The sequence below is a fragment of the Lithobates pipiens genome, unplaced genomic scaffold (genome assembly GCF_037356315.1).
Source record: "Lithobates pipiens isolate NorthernLeopardFrog02 unplaced genomic scaffold, aLitPip1_a1.2 Scaffold_30, whole genome shotgun sequence".
Classification (NCBI taxonomy): Eukaryota; Metazoa; Chordata; class Amphibia; order Anura; family Ranidae; genus Lithobates; species Lithobates pipiens.
This window is the reverse complement of record NW_027507791.1, coordinates 29,878,019-29,898,246: the sequence shown is the minus strand read 5'-3', so window position 1 is coordinate 29,898,246 and position 20,228 is coordinate 29,878,019. Positions and strand designations below refer to the sequence as shown.

The following is a 20,228-nucleotide window of genomic DNA, read 5'->3' as shown; positions in this document are numbered from 1 at the left end:
CAGAGCTATATAAATATATAATAATAATAATAGCGTGTGACTGTGGGGGGGGGGGGGGGCATTAGAGTGTAAGCTCCTCTGTACAGAGAATAATGTGATTGGCTCAGTGTTCTCTGTACAGCACTGCGGTATATGTCAGAGCTATGGGGGCATCTTGTGACCAGTTCTTGTTGTTTATTGCTTTCCAGCTACTAAGTTTGGATCACATGGACCCGGGCACAAGTCTCCTCTGGATGCCATGAAAGGTAGGGCCCCTTGCTGTGAGCCCGGGGGGGTGGGGGGGGGTGGGGGTCAAAGAATCGGAGTACAGCAGTAGGACTTTAGTGTAGATATTTTGAATATATTGGCAGGCCCTCTTTGCTGGGATCCCCGGTTTCAGCTCTGCCCTCTGTAGGTAAGACAGAGGCAATATGTGAACTGAGGCTGCTGTCTCACTCAGAGGCACTGTGAAAGAGCCTGCTGAATCTTGGAGCAGCTTAGATTCAGGCAGTTCTAAGTTCTGCAGCATTTTCTGGGTAGAACCAAATTAGGTTGCTGTTTCTTCCCACGAACTTGAACCTCTTTTATGACCCGGGGGTTATCTGGCCCTCCCGCAGCCACCTACCACCTGACTCACCCACCACCCTACCGCCCGCAACCACCCACCGCCTGACTCACCCACCACCCTACCACCATGCTACCGCCTGATCCACCTTACTGCCTGACTGCCCGCAGCCTCCCACCATGCTACTGCCTTACTTGCCCTACCGCCTGACTGCCCACAGCCACCTACCGCCTGATTCACCCTACCGCCCGCAACCACCCTACTGCCTGACTCACCCACCACCATGCTACTGCATTACTCACCTTACTGCCTGATCCACCCTACGGCCTGACCGCCCGCAGCCACCTACCGCCTGACTCACCCACAACCCTACCACCATGCCACCGTCTGACTTACCTTACCGCCTGATCCACCTACTGCCTGACCTCCCGCAGCCACCCACAACCCTACCGCCTGACCCACCCTACTGCTTGACTCGCCTGACCGCCCACAGCCACCCACCACCTTACCGCCTGATCCACCCTACTGCCTGACCTCCCGCAGCCACCCACAACCCTACCGCCTGACCCACCCTAACTGCTTGACTCGCCTTACCACCTATAGCCACCCCAACACCCTACCGATAGATCCACCCTACCACCTGAACGCTCGCAGCCACCCACCCTACCGCCTGACCCACCTGATTGCCCACAGCCACCCACCATGCTACCACCTGATCCACCCTACCGCCTGTAGCTGGCTTACTCACCCACCACCCTACCACCATGCCACCCATCAGGCTACTGCCTGATTCACCCTACAACCGGACCGTCCGCAGCCCCCTACCACCCTATCGCCTGATCCATTCTACTGCCAGCAGCCACCCTCCACCCTACTGCCTGATCCACCATATCGCCTGACCACCATCGCAGCCACCCACCACCCTACCGCCTGACTTACCCCCCCACCATGCCTCCCACCATGCTACCGCATGACTCACCTTCCCATCTGATCCACCCTACCGCCTGATACCCGCAGCCACCCACCACCAAGGTACAAAGACTGATGTGATTGGCTCAGTGTTCTCTGTACAGCACTGCAGGATATGTCAGAGCTATGGGGGCATCTTGTGACCAATTCTTGTTGTTTATTGCTTTCCAGCTAAGTGTGGATCACATGGACCCGGATACAAGTCTCCTCTGGATGCCATGAAAGGTAGGGGGGGGGGATGGGGGTTGAAGAATCAGAGTACAGCTGTAGGCCTTTAGTGTAGATATTTTGAATATGTGACGGGTCCTCTTTGCTGGGTTCCCCGGTTTCAGCTCTGCCCTCTGTAGGTAAGAGAGAGGCAAGAACTGAGGCTGCTGTCTCACTCAGAGGCACTGTGAAAGGACCTGCTGAATCTTGGTGAGGCTCAGATTCAGGCAGTTCTAAGTTCTGCAGCATTTTTTGGGTAGAACCAAATTAGGTTCCTTTTTTTCTTCCCACCAAGAATAAGAAGTTGAACCTCTTTTATGACCCGGGGGTTATCTGTGGCCCTTAGCTTATGTGGCCCCCCTGTATCCCTCCACTCACCATGTCTGTCCTGTACAGGCCCCAGAGAGGAGCTGATCTACGTCCCCTGCATCTACCGCAACACCGGCAACAACAAGCCTGACTACCTGGCCACTGTGGATGTGGACCCAAATCCCCCCATTACTCCCAGGTGAGGCTCATGTACTTCATAGCATGTTTGTTCCTCGGGGGGAGGGGCCTGAGACTACATTCACCACTAATGAAGGGGCCGTCCCACCCAAAAGGTATATTTTGGTTACAGATGGAGTGTGGGTTGGAATTTTCCGATCTGTTTTGGTGAACACAACGTTGAGATTTGTGTGGGCGGGCACAGCCGGGTAGGTATCCTACAGGTGAGGTTCCGGATACCAGCTATGACTCGCCCTGCTCCTCCTTCCAGGTCATCCACCGCCTGCCGATGCCCAACCTGAACGATGAGCTCCACACTGCGGCTGGAACACCTGCAGCAGCTGCTTCGGGGACGTCAACAAAGTCCGGGACAAGCTCGTCCTCCCCTCCCTCATCACCTCCCCGCATCTACGTGGTGGACGTGCGCACCGACCGCCGGGCCCCCCGCATCCACAAGGTGGGCACCCTCCAATCAGCTTGTCCGGTCCTCTCTGTCCATTTACTAGCTCATCTTTCCTCTAAATAAACCGTCCCGGTGAGGGGGGCGCCATCTCCTCCCTCCTATTACCTGGATGTAGGGCCGGGACAAGGGGTGGGCATGAGGGAAGGTGGCCCTGGGCGTAGTGAAGAAAATATGGGCACAGGGTGGTACACCCATGCTATGGCATGTATTATTAGTGGGGGAGGGGGCCCAATTCTGCATTTTTTTTTTTTTTACCCTGGGGGCTGGACGACCCTGTCCCAGTACTGCCCGGCTGTGACCTGACCGGGATTCTCCTCTCTACAGGTGGTGGAGCCGGAGGAAGTCCACAAGAAGTGTGGCTTGGCGTACCTGCACACCCCGCACTGCCTGGGCAGTGGAGAGGTCATGATCAGCGCTATGGGGGACACCGACGGGAACGGCAAAGGTGAGCGCCATCTTCTACGCCCGGTGGGGCTCCGGGTTTAATTTTTGGCCCGGAGCATTTCTTGTCTTTTTTGTTTTTTAAAGTCTTCTTGACCTTTCCATGACGAAAACGTCAACCGAATTCTGTATCTCAGGAAGCTTCGTGCTGCTGGATGGAGAGACGTTCGAGGTGAAGGGGACCTGGGAGGTGGAGGGCAACGCTACGCCCTTCGGCTACGACTTCTGGTACCAACCGCGCCAGAAAGTCATGGTCAGCTCTGAGATGGGAGCGCCGAAGATCTTCACCAAAGGGTTCAACATAGAGGACCTGAAAGCGGGTAAGAGGGTTGCAGAAGGGTAAAAGGGGCAAAGATCAGTATATTACAGATAGGATTACTGGGAGCCAAATTCATCCATTACTACCCCCCCCCCCCCATCCCTCTATTATACCCTAATCCCCCCTCTGTCCTTCTATTATACCCCAATCCCCCCTCTGTCCTTCTATTGTAGCAAGGTCCCGGGGCCCCTTTGGTCTAATGAGAACCTCCAGAGTTGGGGACAGCCGACATCCTTCTGTGTAGATTGGGTTACAAGACATGGTGGGTGCAATGCAAGGTAGATTCATGGGCGCCAGACGCTTCTTGAATGCAAAGAGATTTGATTTCTCTTGAGCAGAACTGTGGGAGAGCTGGTTGGGGCCAGGACACCCTTTAGTAGTTGCAATGTTAATTGGCAGACTCCGAGACTTCTACAGGTAGACAGCCATGCGGGGAAAGGCACCCAGCAGGACACCACGTCTGGATGTGTAGGATTGCTGTCTCCTATGGCAACAGTCTTAGTGGTCCCCAGTAATAAGGTGGTTGGTCCCTTAATGGCCACAGCTTCCCCCTCTACCCCCCCCGACCACGACAGGTTCTCCGGCCGGCAGAATTGTCACTTATGTTTGGGCTGCAAGCTGCAGTCCCAACCCTACGCTGCTCTCTTGCTTCTGGATAGGACCTCAGACAGCCTAGCAAACAGATGTCCCCGGGATAGGCCTCAGGCTCTGGCCTAGCAGCCCGGGGCAGAACAACACACGTCCACCCAGACAGCCGTCCAAATGGCACAGAACCCCCCGATCACCCAAATAAATAGGCTCTCCCAGCAGGTCAAGGGACCCAAGAAGATCCCTGCCCATTGACCAAGATACCCTATCTATCTGTCCTTGCAATGCCCTTTTCTTATCTAATGCTGCCAGATACCCCGGCCACCTAGCGAAAGAAGAGAGAAGTGGAGCAATTACAGACTTCGGGTGAAATCAATTGATCCCTAGCAATTGGCCAAGTCAACTATACCTGGCAGGTAAAGCTAAGAGCAACCCTGCCTAGACATCAGGGTGCTACATCTTCCCCCCCCCCCCCTGCCTACAAAACTACGTCTCGGAGTTTGCAAAAATAATTTGAGCTCTCAAGCCTGAGAGTGAATGTCCTGCCAAAAACTGGGAGGGGTGGGGAAACAGGAAAGGAATAACAACAAGTAATGCACATAGCATATCACAGAAAATAAACATGCATGAGCCAATGGTGGGTCACACAGGGTAGATAAAATACAGGAATTATATATACAGTTTAACGTGTGGTGTACCACCCAACTGGTTAAGGGAGAATATCTACATACCTATATCCAAACCATCTAATATGTACAGTAATAAAGAGCATGAATATTTATTTACCATTATCTATGTCTGATCACCTCTGTCCTTCTATTACACCCCAATCCTCCCCTCTGTCCTTCTATTATACCCCAATCCTCCCTCTGTCCTTCTATTATACCCCAATCCTCCCTCTGTCCTTCTATTATACCCCAATCCTCCCTCTGTCCTTCTATTATACCCCAATCCCCCCTCTGTCCTTCTATTATACCCCAATCCTCCCTCTGTCCTTCTATTATACCCCAATCCTCCCCTCTGTCCTTCTATTATACCCCAATCCCCCCCTCTGTCCTTCTATTATACCCCAATCCCCCCCTCTGTCCTTCTATTATACCCCAATCCTCCCCTCTGTCCTTCTATTATACCCCAATCCTCCCTCTGTCCTTCTATTATACCCCAATCCCCCCTCTGTCCTTCTATTATACCCCAATCCTCCCCTCTGTCCTTCTATTATACCCCAATCCTCCCTCTGTCCTTCTATTATACCCCAATCCCCCCTCTGTCCTTCTATTATACCCCAATCCTCCCTCTGTCCTTCTATTATACCCCAATCCCCCCTCTGTCCTTCTATTACACCCCAATCCTCCCCTCTGTCCTTCTATTATACCCCAATCCTCCCTCTGTCCTTCTATTATACCCCAATCCTCCCCTCTGTCCTTCTATTATACCCCAATCCTCCCCTCTGTCCTTCTATTATACCCCAATCCTCCCCTCTGTCCTTCTATTATACCCCAATCCTCCCTCTGTCCTTCTATTATACCCCAATCCTCCCTCTGTCCTTCTATTATACCCCAATCCTCCCTCTGTCCTTCTATTATACCCCAATCCCCCCTCTGTCCTTCTATTATACCCCAATCCTCCCTCTGTCCTTCTATTATACCCCAATCCTCCCTCTGTCCTTCTATTATACCCCAATCCCCCCTCTGTCCTTCTATTATACCCCAATCCTCCCTCTGTCCTTCTATTATACCCCAATCCCCCCTCTGTCCTTCTATTACACCCCAATCCTCCCCTCTGTCCTTCTATTATACCCCAATCCTCCCTCTGTCCTTCTATTATACCCCAATCCTCCCCTCTGTCCTTCTATTATACCCCAATCCTCCCCTCTGTCCTTCTATTATACCCCAATCCTCCCCTCTGTCCTTCTATTATACCCCAATCCCCCCTCTGTCCTTCTATTACACCCCAATCCCCCCTCTGTCCTTCTATTATACCCCAATCCCCCCTCTGTCCTTCTATTATACCCCAATCCCCCCCTCTGTCCTTCTATTATACCCCAATCCCCCCCTCTGTCCTCCTATTATACCCCAATCCTCCCCTCTGTCCTTCTATTATACCCCAATCCTCCCCTCTGTCCTTCTATTATACCCCAATCCTCCCCTCTGTCCTTCTATTATACCCCAATCCTCCCTCTGTCCTTCTATTATACCCCAATCCTCCCCTCTGTCCTTCTACTATACCCCAATCCTCCCCTCTGTCCTTCTATTACACCCCAATCCTCCCCTCTGTCCTTCTATTATACCCCAATCCTCCCCTCTGTCCTTCTATTATACCCCAATCCTCCCCTCTGTCCTTCTATTATACCCCAATCCCCCCTCTGTCCTTCTATTATACCCCAATCCTCCCCTCTGTCCTTCTATTATACCCCAATCCTCCCCTCTGTCCTTCTATTATACCCCAATCCTCCCTCTGTCCTTCTATTATACCCCAATCCCCCCTCTGTCCTTCTATTACACCCCAATCCTCCCCTCTGTCCTTCTATTATACCCCAATCCTCCCTCTGTCCTTCTATTATACCCCAATCCTCCCCTCTGTCCTTCTATTATACCCCAATCCTCCCCTCTGTCCTTCTATTATACCCCAATCCTCCCCTCTGTCCTTCTATTATACCCCAATCCCCCCTCTGTCCTTCTATTACACCCCAATCCCCCCTCTGTCCTTCTATTATACCCCAATCCCCCCTCTGTCCTTCTATTATACCCCAATCCCCCCCTCTGTCCTTCTATTATACCCCAATCCCCCCCTCTGTCCTCCTATTATACCCCAATCCTCCCCTCTGTCCTTCTATTATACCCCAATCCTCCCCCTCTGTCCTTCTATTATACCCCAATCCTCCCCTCTGTCCTTCTATTATACCCCAATCCTCCCCTCTGTCCTTCTATTATACCCCAATCCTCCCCTCTGTCCTTCTATTATACCCCAATCCTCCCCTCTGTCCTTCTATTATACCCCAATCCCCTCCTCTGTCCTTCTATTATACCCCAATCCTCCCTTTGTCCTTCTATTATACCCCAATCCTCCCCTCTGTCCTTCTATAATACCCCAATCCTCCCCTCTGTCCTTCTATTATACCCCAATCCCCTCCTCTGTCCTTCTATTATACCCCAATCCTCCCCTCTGTCCTTCTATTATACCCCAATCCCCCCCTCTGTCCTTCTATTATACCCCAATCCTCCCCTCTGTCCTTCTATTATACCCCAATCCCCCCCTCTGTCCTTCTATTATACCCCAATCCCCCCTCTGTCCTTCTATTATACCCCAATCCTCCCCTCTGTCCTTCTATTATACCCCAATCCTCCCCTCTGTCCTTCTATTACACCCCAATCCCCCCCTCTGTCCTTCTATTACACCCCAATCCTCCCCTCTGTCCTTCTATTATACCCCAATCCTCCCCTCTGTCCTTCTATTATACCCCAATCCTCCCCTCTGTCCCTCCTACTATACCACAACCCCCCCTGTCCTTCTATTATACCCCAATCACCTCTCCGCCCCCAGTCATGTGACCCTTGCTCCTCCAATCACCTTCTTGCTCTATACTAGGACACTACGGTCAGAGTATCCACGTGTGGGATTGGACGAAGCGCACCCGCATACAGACGCTGGACCTGGGGGCAGACGGACTGATTCCTATGGAGCTCCGATTCCTGCACAACCCGGACGCTACACAGGGATTCGTCGGCTGCGCGCTCGGCTCCTCCATCTTCCGCTTCTACAAGACGCCGGTGAGTGGCTGTGTGGGGGATGGGGGGCCCAATCTGTAGTGCTCGTGTGTTAACAAAGAGCATGCTGATAGGAGGAGAGAGCATAGTGATGGAGAGAGGAGCTCCGAGGGGGTGGGTTGAATAATATTGGCCACTTTGAAGACTGAGGACAGGTGGAAAAGGTGTATTGCGGAGGACACCCTCTCCGCTTTTTTTTTTTTTTTTTTTTTAAACTTTATTTCTATTTTAAAATGTACATTATGTGAAGGAGCGGATGACAGATCTGTACTGATACCTGCTGTATGATTTTTATTTTTTTTACCCCTACAGGATGAAAAGTGGGCGGCTGAGAAGGTCATCCAGGTGCCACAAAAGAAGGTGGAGGGCTGGGCGATGCCGGAGATGCCAGGTGAGTGGCTGTCTGATGAACCTGATTGGGTGAGAGAATAACTCCGCCCCCACCCAACTGCAGCCATAAGGAAATCCTCCGGTTGTAGCGGCTCCTCTGCAAGACTAAAATGTCTTCCTCTGATTTCACCGCACACTGTGAGCTTCTCACAATGTGCATCAGAAGCTGCAGCAAGTCAGAGCCCCGCCCTCCTTTTCTCGCTGGAGGACGTCCAGCATCATCTATTTCAGCGTACCAGGCCCCGCCCCCCCCTTTCATCAGTTCTTCCAATCACGGAGGCTTCCGCATTACATGTGGGCGTCGCCTATGCAAATACAGTCCTGCCTAGGAACGCCCACTCCTCCCAGACTGACACCCCGACCATCGAGGGGGGTGGGGGGGGGATTTTGATATTTGCATAACTCCTCCCACCGCTTGCCTCAGGGCTTTTAAAAGGAGTTGCTGGGATGTGTCCAGGAAGCCCCTCCCACCAGCGTGCAGAATGAGAATTATAATTTTTTTCTTTTTTTTCCCTCGATTTTCGTTATTTCAATAATTTTGTTTAGATGAATAAATTTTCATTTATTTGTTTTCTAATTCAATTAAAATTTTCCACATTCGGTCAAACTGATTTTAAATTTGACCAAATCTGGAAAATTCTAATCGACATGACTTCGCCGGGGTCACGCGGAACGGTTCGGAGCCGTTCAGAAATACTCCGTTTTCCGACTTCAGCCGAGCTGTCCTCGAGTATTTTCGAGGCTCTCCAGCGCCTACCCCCCAACCTCTGGCCACATGCGGTATTACATGTAATGGAAGTCATGTGGAACTAATTATCTTCGTTTCCATTGACTTCTATGGGGAAACTCGCATTGATATGCGAGTGCTTTGGATTACAAGTGTTCTCCTGGAACGGATTAATCTCCTAATCCAAGGTTCCACTGTATATTCTTTCTATTGCATGTGTTTTTATTTATTTCTATTTTATTCATATTTTTTATTTTTTTATTATTATATTGAAAATTCGAGTTTCAGAAGATGGTTATATTTCTCTCTCTTTCTCTCTATATCTATATCTCTATCTATATACACACACGTATATACGGGACTCTGGCTGGGGAGAACAGACATCGGACTGAGCGACAATGCATGGAGCAGGAGAGGGGTACTCTGAGGAGCCGGCCAAGGACGCGGGTCATGCGGGGAATGCACAACTAAAGAGCAGCCAGTGCGATAGTCAAGCATGGAGCTCTGCTAGTCACCCTCCACCTCCAGCCACCTGTGTGCATGGTGCACTGGTACCCCTAGCTGCCTATGCTGTTGCCGGCCATATGTAGAGGGGGCTGCATGGGGCCCCCTGCATCACAGGGCCCAGTTGCGGTCGCGACTGCTGCACCCCCTATAGTTACGCCCCTGGGAACAATCCTTTAATTCCCGACTCGACTACGCAAACTCCCCTCTACATAGGACTACCCCAATATGAACTTTGCGCGCTTACAACTCATCCAAAACACGGCGGCAAGACTGATGAACAGGGAAAAAAAAACAAAAACCTGGGAATCCATCTCCCCTTCCCTGAGGAGCCTACATTGGCTAACCGTAAAAAGAATCGGATCGCATTCAAGACCCTCGGCCTCACCCCCACAAATGCGTACAAGGAAACGCCCCTCAATACCTACGCGAGAAAATAAAACGCTACACACCCACTTCGCAAGTTTTCGATCATCTAACCAAAACGTCCTCCTCGTTCCCAAATCCCGCTACGAATAAAAAAGGAGAACGAAGATTCGCAGTCCAAGGACCACGGCTGTGGAACGCTCTACCGACTTACATCTGCATGGAGGAAAACCATCGGGCCTTCAGGAAAAAAACTCAAGACCCGTCTCTTCTAAGAAGCAGGACAACACAGGACGAATCCAGCGCCTTGGGGCGATTCAGTTTCGCATACAAATCATTCATTCACCCTTTTTGCTTCTCCTAATGTCTAGAGATATTTCCCCAAATCCTGGACCGCCATCATTTTATTTTTTGGCCAACATACCCGGCCGGCACCCCCCCAGCAGCCGCAATCTACACAATCTCATTTCCATTCCTCTTCTGCCTAGAACCAGCCTCCCCCCTTCTCCTGTGCCCCTTTGGAATGCCCACTCTTTTTTTGCAACAAAATTACCACCGTCCATGACCTATTTATCACAAACTCCTTCAACCTACCGTATTTATCGGTGTATAAAATCGGGGGAAAATCATGGGTGCGTGTTATACGCCGATCGCCCGCCGATCTGCGCTGTCTGTGGAGCGCCGCCGACAATTACCGAGCTGAGCCGAGTGTACTGTGTACTCGGCTCCGCTCTCAGCCACGCCCAGTCCCGCCTCCTAGCCTTTACGTCCCTCCATTGGCCCGGTGTTGTGTCCATCACAGGAGCCAGGACAAGGGGCGGGACGGGGGCGTTACTGCGAGTAGCCCGAGTACCCTCGGCTCGGTCTATGTCGGCGGCGGGAGGAGCCGAAGATGTCGGCGGCGGGAGGAGCCGAAGATCGCGGCGGGAGGAGCCGAAGATGGCGGTGGTAAATTTAAAACTTACCATACTGCAATTTTGTGGAAGGCTGCAGGGGGACAGTGTAGGGCTGCAGGGGGACAGTGGAAGGCTACATTGATGGGCATTTAAAATGTAAGGTTTTTTTCCTTAAACTTCCCTCCTAAACTTGGGGCGCATGTTATACGCCGATAAATATGGTACTTGCAATTACGGAGACCTGGATTCAAGAATCTGACCTTCCTTCTCCTGCTGCCCTCTCCCATGGTGGCCTCCTGTGGACTCGCTCTCTCCCATGGTGGCCTCCTGTGGACTCGCTCTCTCCCATGGTGGCCTCCTGTGGACTTGCTCTCTCCCATGGTGGCCTCCTGTGGACTTGCTCTCTCCCATGGTGGCCTCCTGTGGACTCGCTCTCTCCCATGGTGGCCTCCTGTGGACTCGCTCTCTCCCATGGTGGCCTCCTGTGGACTCGCTCTCTCCCATGGTGGCCTCCTGTGGACTCGCTCTCTCCCATGGTGGCCTCCTGTGGACTCGCTCTCTCCCATGGTGGCCTCCTGTGGACTCGCTCTCTCCCATGGTGGCCTCCTGTGGACTCGCTCTCTCCCATGGTGGCCTCCTGTGGACTCGCTCTCTCCCATGGTGGCCTCCTGTGGACTTGCTCTCTCCCATGGTGGCCTCCTGTGGACTTGCTCTCTCCCATGGTGGCCTCCTGTGGACTTGCTCTCTCCCATGGTGGCCTCCTGTGGACTTGCTCTCTCCCATGGCGGCCTCCTGTGGACTCGCTCTCTCCCATGGTGGCCTCCTGTGGACTCGCTCTCTCCCATGGTGGCCTCCTGTGGACTCGCTCTCTCCCATGGTGGCCTCCTGTGGACTCGCTCTCTCCCACGGTGGCCTCCTGTGGACTCGCTCTCTCCAATGGTGGCCTCCTGTGGACTCGCTCTCTCCCATGGTGGCCTCCTGTGGACTTGCTCTCTCCCATGGTGGACGGAAAGGAGGTGGTGTTGGAATCCTCCTATCGCCCTCAAAGCACTTTTCAGGTTCTTCGTCCACCCCCCCCCCCTCCCTCTCTGTCTCTCTCCTCCATTTTAAGCTTGTCTATTGTATTCGTCTATTTTCTCCAGTTTCTCGTTGAGAATCGCCGTCATCTATCGTCCTCCTGGACCGGTCTCAAGCTTCCTTGACGACTTCTCTGCCTGGCCACCCTACTTTCTCTCTTCTGAAATTCCAACAATCATTCTTGGTGACTTGAATATCCCCGTTAATCTTAACACCCCCGCGCTGCTTCTAAAACTCCGAGCCTAACCTCCTCGTTTTATCTAAAACAATGGACAAAACGCTTCTACTCACTCTGTTGGCAACGACCTTGTACCTCATATTCACCTACCTATGCACTCCGCGCAACCTCTCCAACATTCCTTTTTCCTCTCTCTGATCACCACCTTAAAGCGGAGCTCCACCCTAAAGTGGACCTTCCGCTCATTGGAACCCTCCCCCCCCCCCCCCCCCCCTCCGGCGCCACAATTGGCACCTTTCAGGGGGGAGGGGGGTGCAGATACCTGTACAGTACAGGTATCTGCACCCACTTCCGGCGTAGATTCTGCAGAAGGTACGCCCCTTTCCGCAGAATCTACGCCCCTTTCCGAAGGTCCCCCCGCTGCCTGCTGGGAAACACACGGATCCCAGAGGCAGCGGGGACCATCCTTATTGCGCAGCGCGACTCGCGCATGCGCAGTAGGGAACCCGGGAAATGAAGCCGCAAGGCTCCACTTCCTGATTCCCATAGCCAAGATGGTGGCGGCAGCACCCCGAGAGACGATCAAGAGATCGGCTTCGGGTGCCAACATCGCGGGCGTGCTGGGCGGGTAAGTGTCCTTATTTTAAAAGTCAGCAGCTGCAGTATTTGTAGCTGCTGGCTTTTATAAAAAAAAAAAAACGGCGGAACTCCCGGCGGTCTTCCGCTTTAATATTTTCACTCTCTCTCCTTGCCTTCCAACTACGAAACAATTACCCGTAGAAACCTTCGCCACCTTAACCCTGCGCTTCTTGTTTCTGCTACAGATTGTCTCTATGCCAAAAATCTTATCCTTTTCCTGCCCAAACCTGTCCACTTCTATCTACAACAGTCCACTGTGTCATCCACCATGGATACCGCTTAGCCCTTGTACACACGGTCGGAGATTCCAATGGAATGTGTCCGATCGGACCGTTTTGTCGGATATTCCGACTGTGTGTGTGGTCTCCATCGGACTGTTTCCGACGGACCAAGTTTTCCAACTTAGTTTTACTATTGTGCCTATTTTACAAAAAAAGAAAAAGGGTATGTGGTATCCTCATCCTTAATATATTGACTACAGAAAGATTTTTTGGGGAAACGACAAGAGATTATACATGGAACATCATAACCATGATTCACCTACAAGTCACCCAACAGAATGATGGACTGTCTTGATACCAGTTTTATATAAAATACAAATATTTATTATTGATTATAAAAAGTTTTTTTTTTTTTTTTTTTTTTTTACCAAAGTACAAAGGGGGGGGGGGGAAAGAAAAAAAGAGTTTTTTTATACATGCATAAATAAATACATATATATTATAGCTATAACATAGACAAGGTTTGTTACAACAGTATTTTGTGTCCAATACGGTCGTTGGTTTCTCTACTAGTTTCGCGACTACTCTGTCGCTTCTTCAGGAGACCTTGTTTGTCTAGAATAGAATTTATCACTAGTTATTCAACGATAACATAGATACAGCACATATTTTTCAGGGTATTTGATGTATTTTTTACAGAAGGGTAGAGGTTTTTTACAAACACTAAATGTGCAGCTCACCACCGTATGGATAACTCAGGACATCTGGAATTCGGGTAGTCCATGCCAAGCCAGGCAGTGACCACCCTTTGGGGCGGACACGGGAGGTTTTAAAGTCAGCTACAAAACAACAATCAAGAGTGTCTAAGCGTTAGAAGTATATACATATATATATAAATATGTAAATAGGTTATATTGCTGAGGCATAATTGTTTGTGTCACATTATAAATGTAGAAAACTACATACCCGTATAGCCAAATGCCTTAGAGATGATGCAGCATAGATAAATATTGCGGTTCTTTCATTAAGTACTAAGGCTCAGGTAGTGCGCCAGGAAACACATTTAGGAGAATATACATGTGCTGGATCCAATATGTATGGATATTACACCTCTTTCAGGAGGGGGTCCAAAGATTTTGCCCAGTCAATCCAGAGTGTATATTATTAGCCTAATGAGGAAATTATTACCATCAGCCGGCCATCTATATATATGTATTACAACTAGAATGCCCAGAATATATGAAAGCTCATACCTATTAGTAACCTTCATCTTGCATTCCTCAGACCAGGCGATAGATCCGGTCAGAGGCTCTGTGTCCTCCGTTTTGTCCGCTGTAAGAGAGCGCCATGATGGCGCTCTTTTAACCTCCAACCCGGCGGCGTCAGAGATCCGGCGCAGGCGCCGGGCTATGACGTCGCCGGGTCCGCCGCTCCTACTGCGCGTGCGCCAGCACCGTGGCGACGCACAGCAGCGATGGTCACCAAGGAAACCTCAGTGAGTCATCGCTAAAGCGGACCCGATCCCTCCCATTGCTATGGGGGCCTATCAGGGCCGCCGGAGAGGCGCGTGCCCGCCCCTGGGAGTCTCCTCCCATCCTCCATATTGTGCCTGGACATCACACGGTTTAGATATTGCACACCTCGTTTTTAAATGTGGAGCAATGCATATAAGCAGATAAATGAGCAGAAAAAGATAACTTTACAACTATAAACATTGGCTACATTTTTACACACATGTCATAATATATGTAAACTCTCACCATTACTTCAACTTATCTGTGGAAAGATACAAACAAGTTTAATAATAATTCAATATATAAATAGATCGCATGAGGTGCTTAAGGCAACAGGGACAGTTAGTCCATATAGTATACCGTTAGCCTGCACCAAAATAATTTTTTTATTATTTATTTTGGGATGTCAAGGACGGAAAGCACCGGGGTAGGCTTACCCATGCCAAGCCAGGTGGTCACTGCCTGGCTTGGCATGGACTACCCGAATTCCAGATGTCCTGAGTTATCCATACGGTGGTGAGCTGCACATTTAGTGTTTGTAAAAAACCTCTACCCTTCTGTAAAAAATACATCAAATACCCTGAAAAATATGTGCTGTATCTATGTTATCGTTGAATAACTAGTGATAAATTCTATTCTAGACAAACAAGGTCTCCTGAAGAAGCGACAGAGTAGTCGCGAAACTAGTAGAGAAACCAACGACCGTATTGGACACAAAATACTGTTGTAACAAACCTTGTCTATGTTATAGCTATAATATATATGTATTTATTTATGCATGTATAAAAAACCTCTTTTTTTCTTTCCCCCCCCCCCCTTTGTACTTTGGTAAAAAAAAAAAAAAAAAAAAAAAAACTTTTTATAATCAATAATAAATATTTGTATTTTATATAAAACTGGTATCAAGACAGTCCATCATTCTGTTGGGTGACTTGTAGGTGAATCATGGTTATGATGTTCCATGTATAATCTCTTGTCGTTTCCCCAAAAAATCTTTCTGAAGTTTTCCAACTTGTTGGTAAAATTTTCCGCCAAAATGCTCCTCCGATCGGACATACTCCGATCATGTGTAGAGAAATCCGATCGGACAAAGTGCCACGCATGCTCAGATCAAATTCCTACACCAAAGCTATTGGCTACTAGCCCTGAACGTAGTCCCGTCGTAACGAAATAACGTCATCACGTTCTGAGCGATCGGATTTTCCGACAACTTCGTCCGACCCGTGTGTATGCAACAGTTTCGGACAAAATCCGACGGATTTGGTTGTCGGAATCTCCGACCCGTGTGTACAAGGGGCTTAGAAGGGGTAAAGCGGAGCAGGGTTGCCGCTGCTTTTTAACCACTTGCTTACTGGGCACTTAAACCCCCCCTCCTGCCCAGGCCAATTTTCAGCTTTCAGCGCTGTCGCACTTTGAATGACAATTGCGCGGTCATACTACACTGTACCCAAATGACATTTTTATCACTTTTTTCCCACAAATAGAGCTTTCTTTTGGTGGTATTTAATTACAGCTCAGAGTTTTATTTTTTGCTAAACAAACAAAAAAAAGATGCAAATTAAAAAAATAAAATAAATCATGTTTAATAGTTTGTTATAAAATTTTGCAAACAGGTCATTTTTCTCCTTCATTGAAATGCGCTGATGGGCGGCACTGGTGGGCGGCACTGATGGGCGGCACTGGTGGGCACTGGGCGGCACTGGTGGGCACTGATAGGCGGCACTGATAGGCACAGTTAAGGTTGACACTAGTGGGCACAGATAAGGTGGCACCGATAGGCACAGATAAGGCAGTACTGATGGGCACTGATAGATGACACTGATGGGCACGGATATGTGGCACTGAGGTGCAGCAATGTTGTTGAGGCAGATTGTGGGCACTGATGTATGGCACTGATGTATGGCACTGTGGGCACTGATGTATGGCACTGTGGGCGGCATTATGAGCACTGATGGGTGGCACTATGAGCACTGATGGGTGGCACCGCTGGGTGGCACTTTTTTAATTCTCTGGGGGTTACTGGCAGGGGTCAGGTGGGCACTGATACACTGGCCGTGATCGGGACCGATGTCCCGATCACGGCCGCCGGTGATCGGCTTTTTTTCCTCTCCTCGCGCTATAAGTGCGAGGAGGAAAAATAGCCGATTACCAGGCTCTGTTTTGTCACATGATCAGCTGTCATTGGCTGAGAGCTGATCACGTGGTAAGGGGTCAGGATCGACCCCCTTGCTCGAATCGGTGATCAGGCGAGTCTCATAGACTCGCCGATCACAGAGCGCGTTGCGTGCGCCCCTCATGGGGCACGCAGGCCGCTCCTGCACGGGACAACGTCAATAGACTTCGTCACGGCAAAGGAGGTCCGCGCTGTAGCTGTCATTCGGCTATAGCGCGGATCTCAAGAGGTTAAAGTGCAACATCTAAGTAGTCAGACGGAGTTGTAAGTACTCTTATTTCACTATATACTAACTTTAACGTTATAAATACGTCTAAAATGCAAAACTCCGGTGGGTGTAACATGTCCAGCTTAACCCCTTCTTAGTGTATCCTTACTGTGGAGGAGTGTGGGGTGTAGCAAGATGGCGGCGACGGAACGTCACTTCCGTAGCAAACTGCGATGGGTCGCGGAATATATGTCGTTACAGCGGCTCCCGGGTCCTCTGGCAATCCCGAGAGTAGCCGAATGTACTCGGCTCTCGGCTCACAGTCATGCCCAGTCCCCGTGTTATGTCCATCATAGGGCGTGACTGTGAGCGGAGCCGAGTACACTCGGCTATGTATCTCGGCGGGGCCCCCTATAGGGCGGGGCCCATGGTCTTGAGCCCAGTCAAGCCCAATGGTAAGTCCAGCCCTGGATGCAGTTGATCACCTCCTCCTCCAAAAAGTGAAATTTGCTTGGTCTCCATGGCTGCTCTCTCTCTCCATTGGTTCAAATCTTGCCTATCTCACCGCACCGTCAGTGTCACTTGCGCCGCGTACACACGATCGGACTATCCGGGCAGACTTGGTCCGGCGGACTCCTATCCGCCCGTGTGTGGGCTCCGTCTGACTTTTTCTTTCCAAAAGTCAGCCGGACTTTGAAAGAAGTTTTGATTTTAAAATTGTCCGCTGGACTCGGCAGTCCGGTGGAAAATCCGCCCGTCTGTGTGCTAATCCGGAGGTCAAATACTTATTTTACTCATTTTCTCAGTAGAACGGGAAATGAGTAACAGAGCCACGGATATCGCTAGAAACCTGACCCCCCCCCCCTCCCCCACTGCATCCAAAACCTTCTAGGAAAAGGTTTCTTGATGGACAGATGTATTAAAAGTGAAGTTCAATCGGCTTCTATCTCCTAGTCCAATGAATGAAAGGGGGCAGGGCCACGGACTGGACATCCTCCAGCCAGGAAATGGGGCGGGGCTCTGACTTGCTGCAGTTTCTAATGCACATTGTAAGAAGCTCACAGTGTGCGGTGAAATCAAAGGAAGCCGTGTCAGTCCAGGGGGAGGAGCCGGTACACCCAGAGGATGGAGGGAGGATTTCAGTCCAGGGGGAGGAGCCTGTACACCCGGAGGATGGGGGGGAGGAGTTGTAATCATGTCTGTCCTCCCTCTTCTCAGGGCTCATCACGGATATCCTGATTTCTCTGGACGATCGCTTCCTGTACTTAAGTAACTGGGTGCACGGCGACATCCGCCAGTATGACATCACCGACCCGGGTAAACCCAAAATGGTGGGGCAGGTGAGTGACCCCCCCTCCCATTTCTAGGTCTGGGCAACTGCAATCTATGTCTTGAAGGAGATTTCACCTTAAGTGGGGGAGGGATCTTCACAGTAAGAGCAGTATGGCATGAGTTCTTTGTATTAAGAACGGTATGGGTGGGGCTTTGTGGAGTGTCTGCTGGGTTTTCATTGGTTCCTGTGTCCCCAGTGGGAGAATTGAGTCTCACTTTCTGTATCAGGAGGAAAAGAGATTTCACTTTTAGTATGAGATGGGTTCTGCATGGTAAGAGCAGTACAGGAAGGGCAGTAAGTTACAGTAAGAGTGATATAGGAAGGGTTCTTCACAGTAACAGCAGTAAAGTTGTGGAACTTACTATAACAAAGGAAATTATAAAAAGATGTGATGCTGAGATCCCCTCTGTGACTGTCCAATATTTTGTCATCTCATATATTTTTCCTCCCAGATATTTCTTGCTGGCAGCATTCTCAAGGGCGGTGCGGTGAAAGTGCTGGAAGATCAGGAGCTAAAATGTCAGCCAGACCCAGTATTCATCAAGGTGAGCGCCCCTTATTGTACCCCCCCAGTGCCTGTATGGGGGGATAGTGACCCCTCTCTGCTTCCTCCTCTGTAGAGTTCGCTCTCTTTGCTGTATCATATTATCATTCCTCTATATTCTGATATGTGAACGTTCCCCGGGTAATGCTTAGTAAATGTGTGCAGGGGAGAAAGATTCCGGGGGGACCTCAGATGATCCAACTCAGCCTGGACGGGAAGAGGCTCTACGCCACCACCTCGCTGTTCAGTGTATGGGACACACAGTTCTACCCGGACATGATCAAGTGAGTGACCGGGCTCCTCTGCCCCACCCCTTCCCTTCTTCCTTTCCTCTGCCCCACCCCTTCCCCCTCCTCCTTTCCTCTGCCCCACCCTTTCCCCCTCCTCCTTTCCTCTGTCCCAACCCCTTTCCCTCCTCTGTCCCAACCCCTTCCTCTCCTCTGCCCCACCCCTTGCACTCCTCCTCTCCTCTGTCCCAACCCCTTTCCCTCCTCTGTCCCAACCCCTTTCCCTCCTCTGTCCCAACCCCTTTCCCTCCTCTGTCCCAACCCCTTTCCTCTCCTCTGTCCCCACCCCTTTCCCTCCACTGTCCCCACCCCTTTCCCTCCACTGTCCCCACCCCTTTCCCTCCACTGTCCCCACCCCTTTCTCTCCACTGTCCCCACCCCTTTCTCTCCTCTCCACCTTTCCTTTGTCTCACCCCCTTTCAGACTTCCTGGCCTTTCTTTCCTTTTACCTCTTTTCTTCCCAGCTTGTCTCCTTCTGACCTCTCCCCCCCCCCCCCCAGGGAAGGCGCCGTCATGGTGCAGATTGATGTGGATACAGAGAAGGGAGGACTCTCCATCAATGAGAACTTCCTGGTGGATTTCGGGAAGGAGCCGGATGGTCCCGCTCTCGCCCACGAGTGCCGCTTTGAAGGAGGAGACTGCACCTCCGACATCTGGATCTAACCCCCCTCCCCCTCCCCCCCCCCCCCCGGTTCTCAACTGAAGTCACATGTCAGTCTTATAGGTGGAGCCTAGAGGGAGGGGCTCCCCATCGATCCACATGTCCCGGGTCCAGGTCCATGCTCTGCTGCTTCCATCCATATAATGAGAAGATAAAAGAGATGATCTGCTCCTCCCCCCTCCCCCATTATATGACATCATAGAATGCTTGCTCCACCCATAATGCCTATGCTGCCGCCTCTTGACCAATTAGCATTTGTCTTCTGTGTCTGATTATTGTCAGTTGATCATTAAAGAGCCGCTCCGCCCAGAACGGAGCGTCACCGTTTGACCACGTCCTCTGCCTGTTGTGTCTTCCTTACACTCCCACAATGTTCCTGTGACTGCTGAAAGTCACTCCGCCCACAACTGACAGTTCAGAGCTTTGAATGATGCTGGACAGTTAACCCTCCCCCCCCCCCCCGCCATGACAGTTTCTTCTGTCTCTGGAGGACTGTACTGGTGAGTTCTAAACCTGTGCAGAATAAATTAATTTTATTTTAATTCATTTTCCGAATTCATTTTATTTGAATTGATTCAAATTTTTCTAACTAAATTCAAATCAAATTCCATTCTAAATCCAATTTATTCTATTCAAAATTCGAGTTTCAGAAAATGGTTATATTTTTGCTATTCTCGTATCTGTTTAGACTATTTTATTATTTTCTATTCTAGTCAGTTCTATTTTTTT

The 20,228-nt window shown here is 50.4% G+C and overlaps 1 protein-coding gene across 1 annotated transcript; it reads left to right on the top strand.

Annotated features, from left to right (window-relative positions):
- The first annotated feature begins 138 nt into the window (after nt 1-138).
- LOC143942548 (methanethiol oxidase-like) lies at nt 139-19,834 on the top strand. The gene is given in 15 exon segments (XM_077463878.1): nt 139-245; nt 1,685-1,738; nt 2,117-2,206; nt 2,209-2,228; nt 2,478-2,517; nt 2,520-2,608; nt 2,610-2,663; nt 2,994-3,114; nt 3,248-3,430; nt 7,603-7,784; nt 8,094-8,172; nt 17,893-18,014; nt 18,460-18,552; nt 18,717-18,835; nt 19,339-19,834. Coding segments are annotated over 15 exon segments (1,416 nt in total). The 5' UTR covers nt 139-238; the 3' UTR covers nt 19,502-19,834.
- The last annotated feature ends 394 nt before the right edge of the window (nt 19,835-20,228 follow it).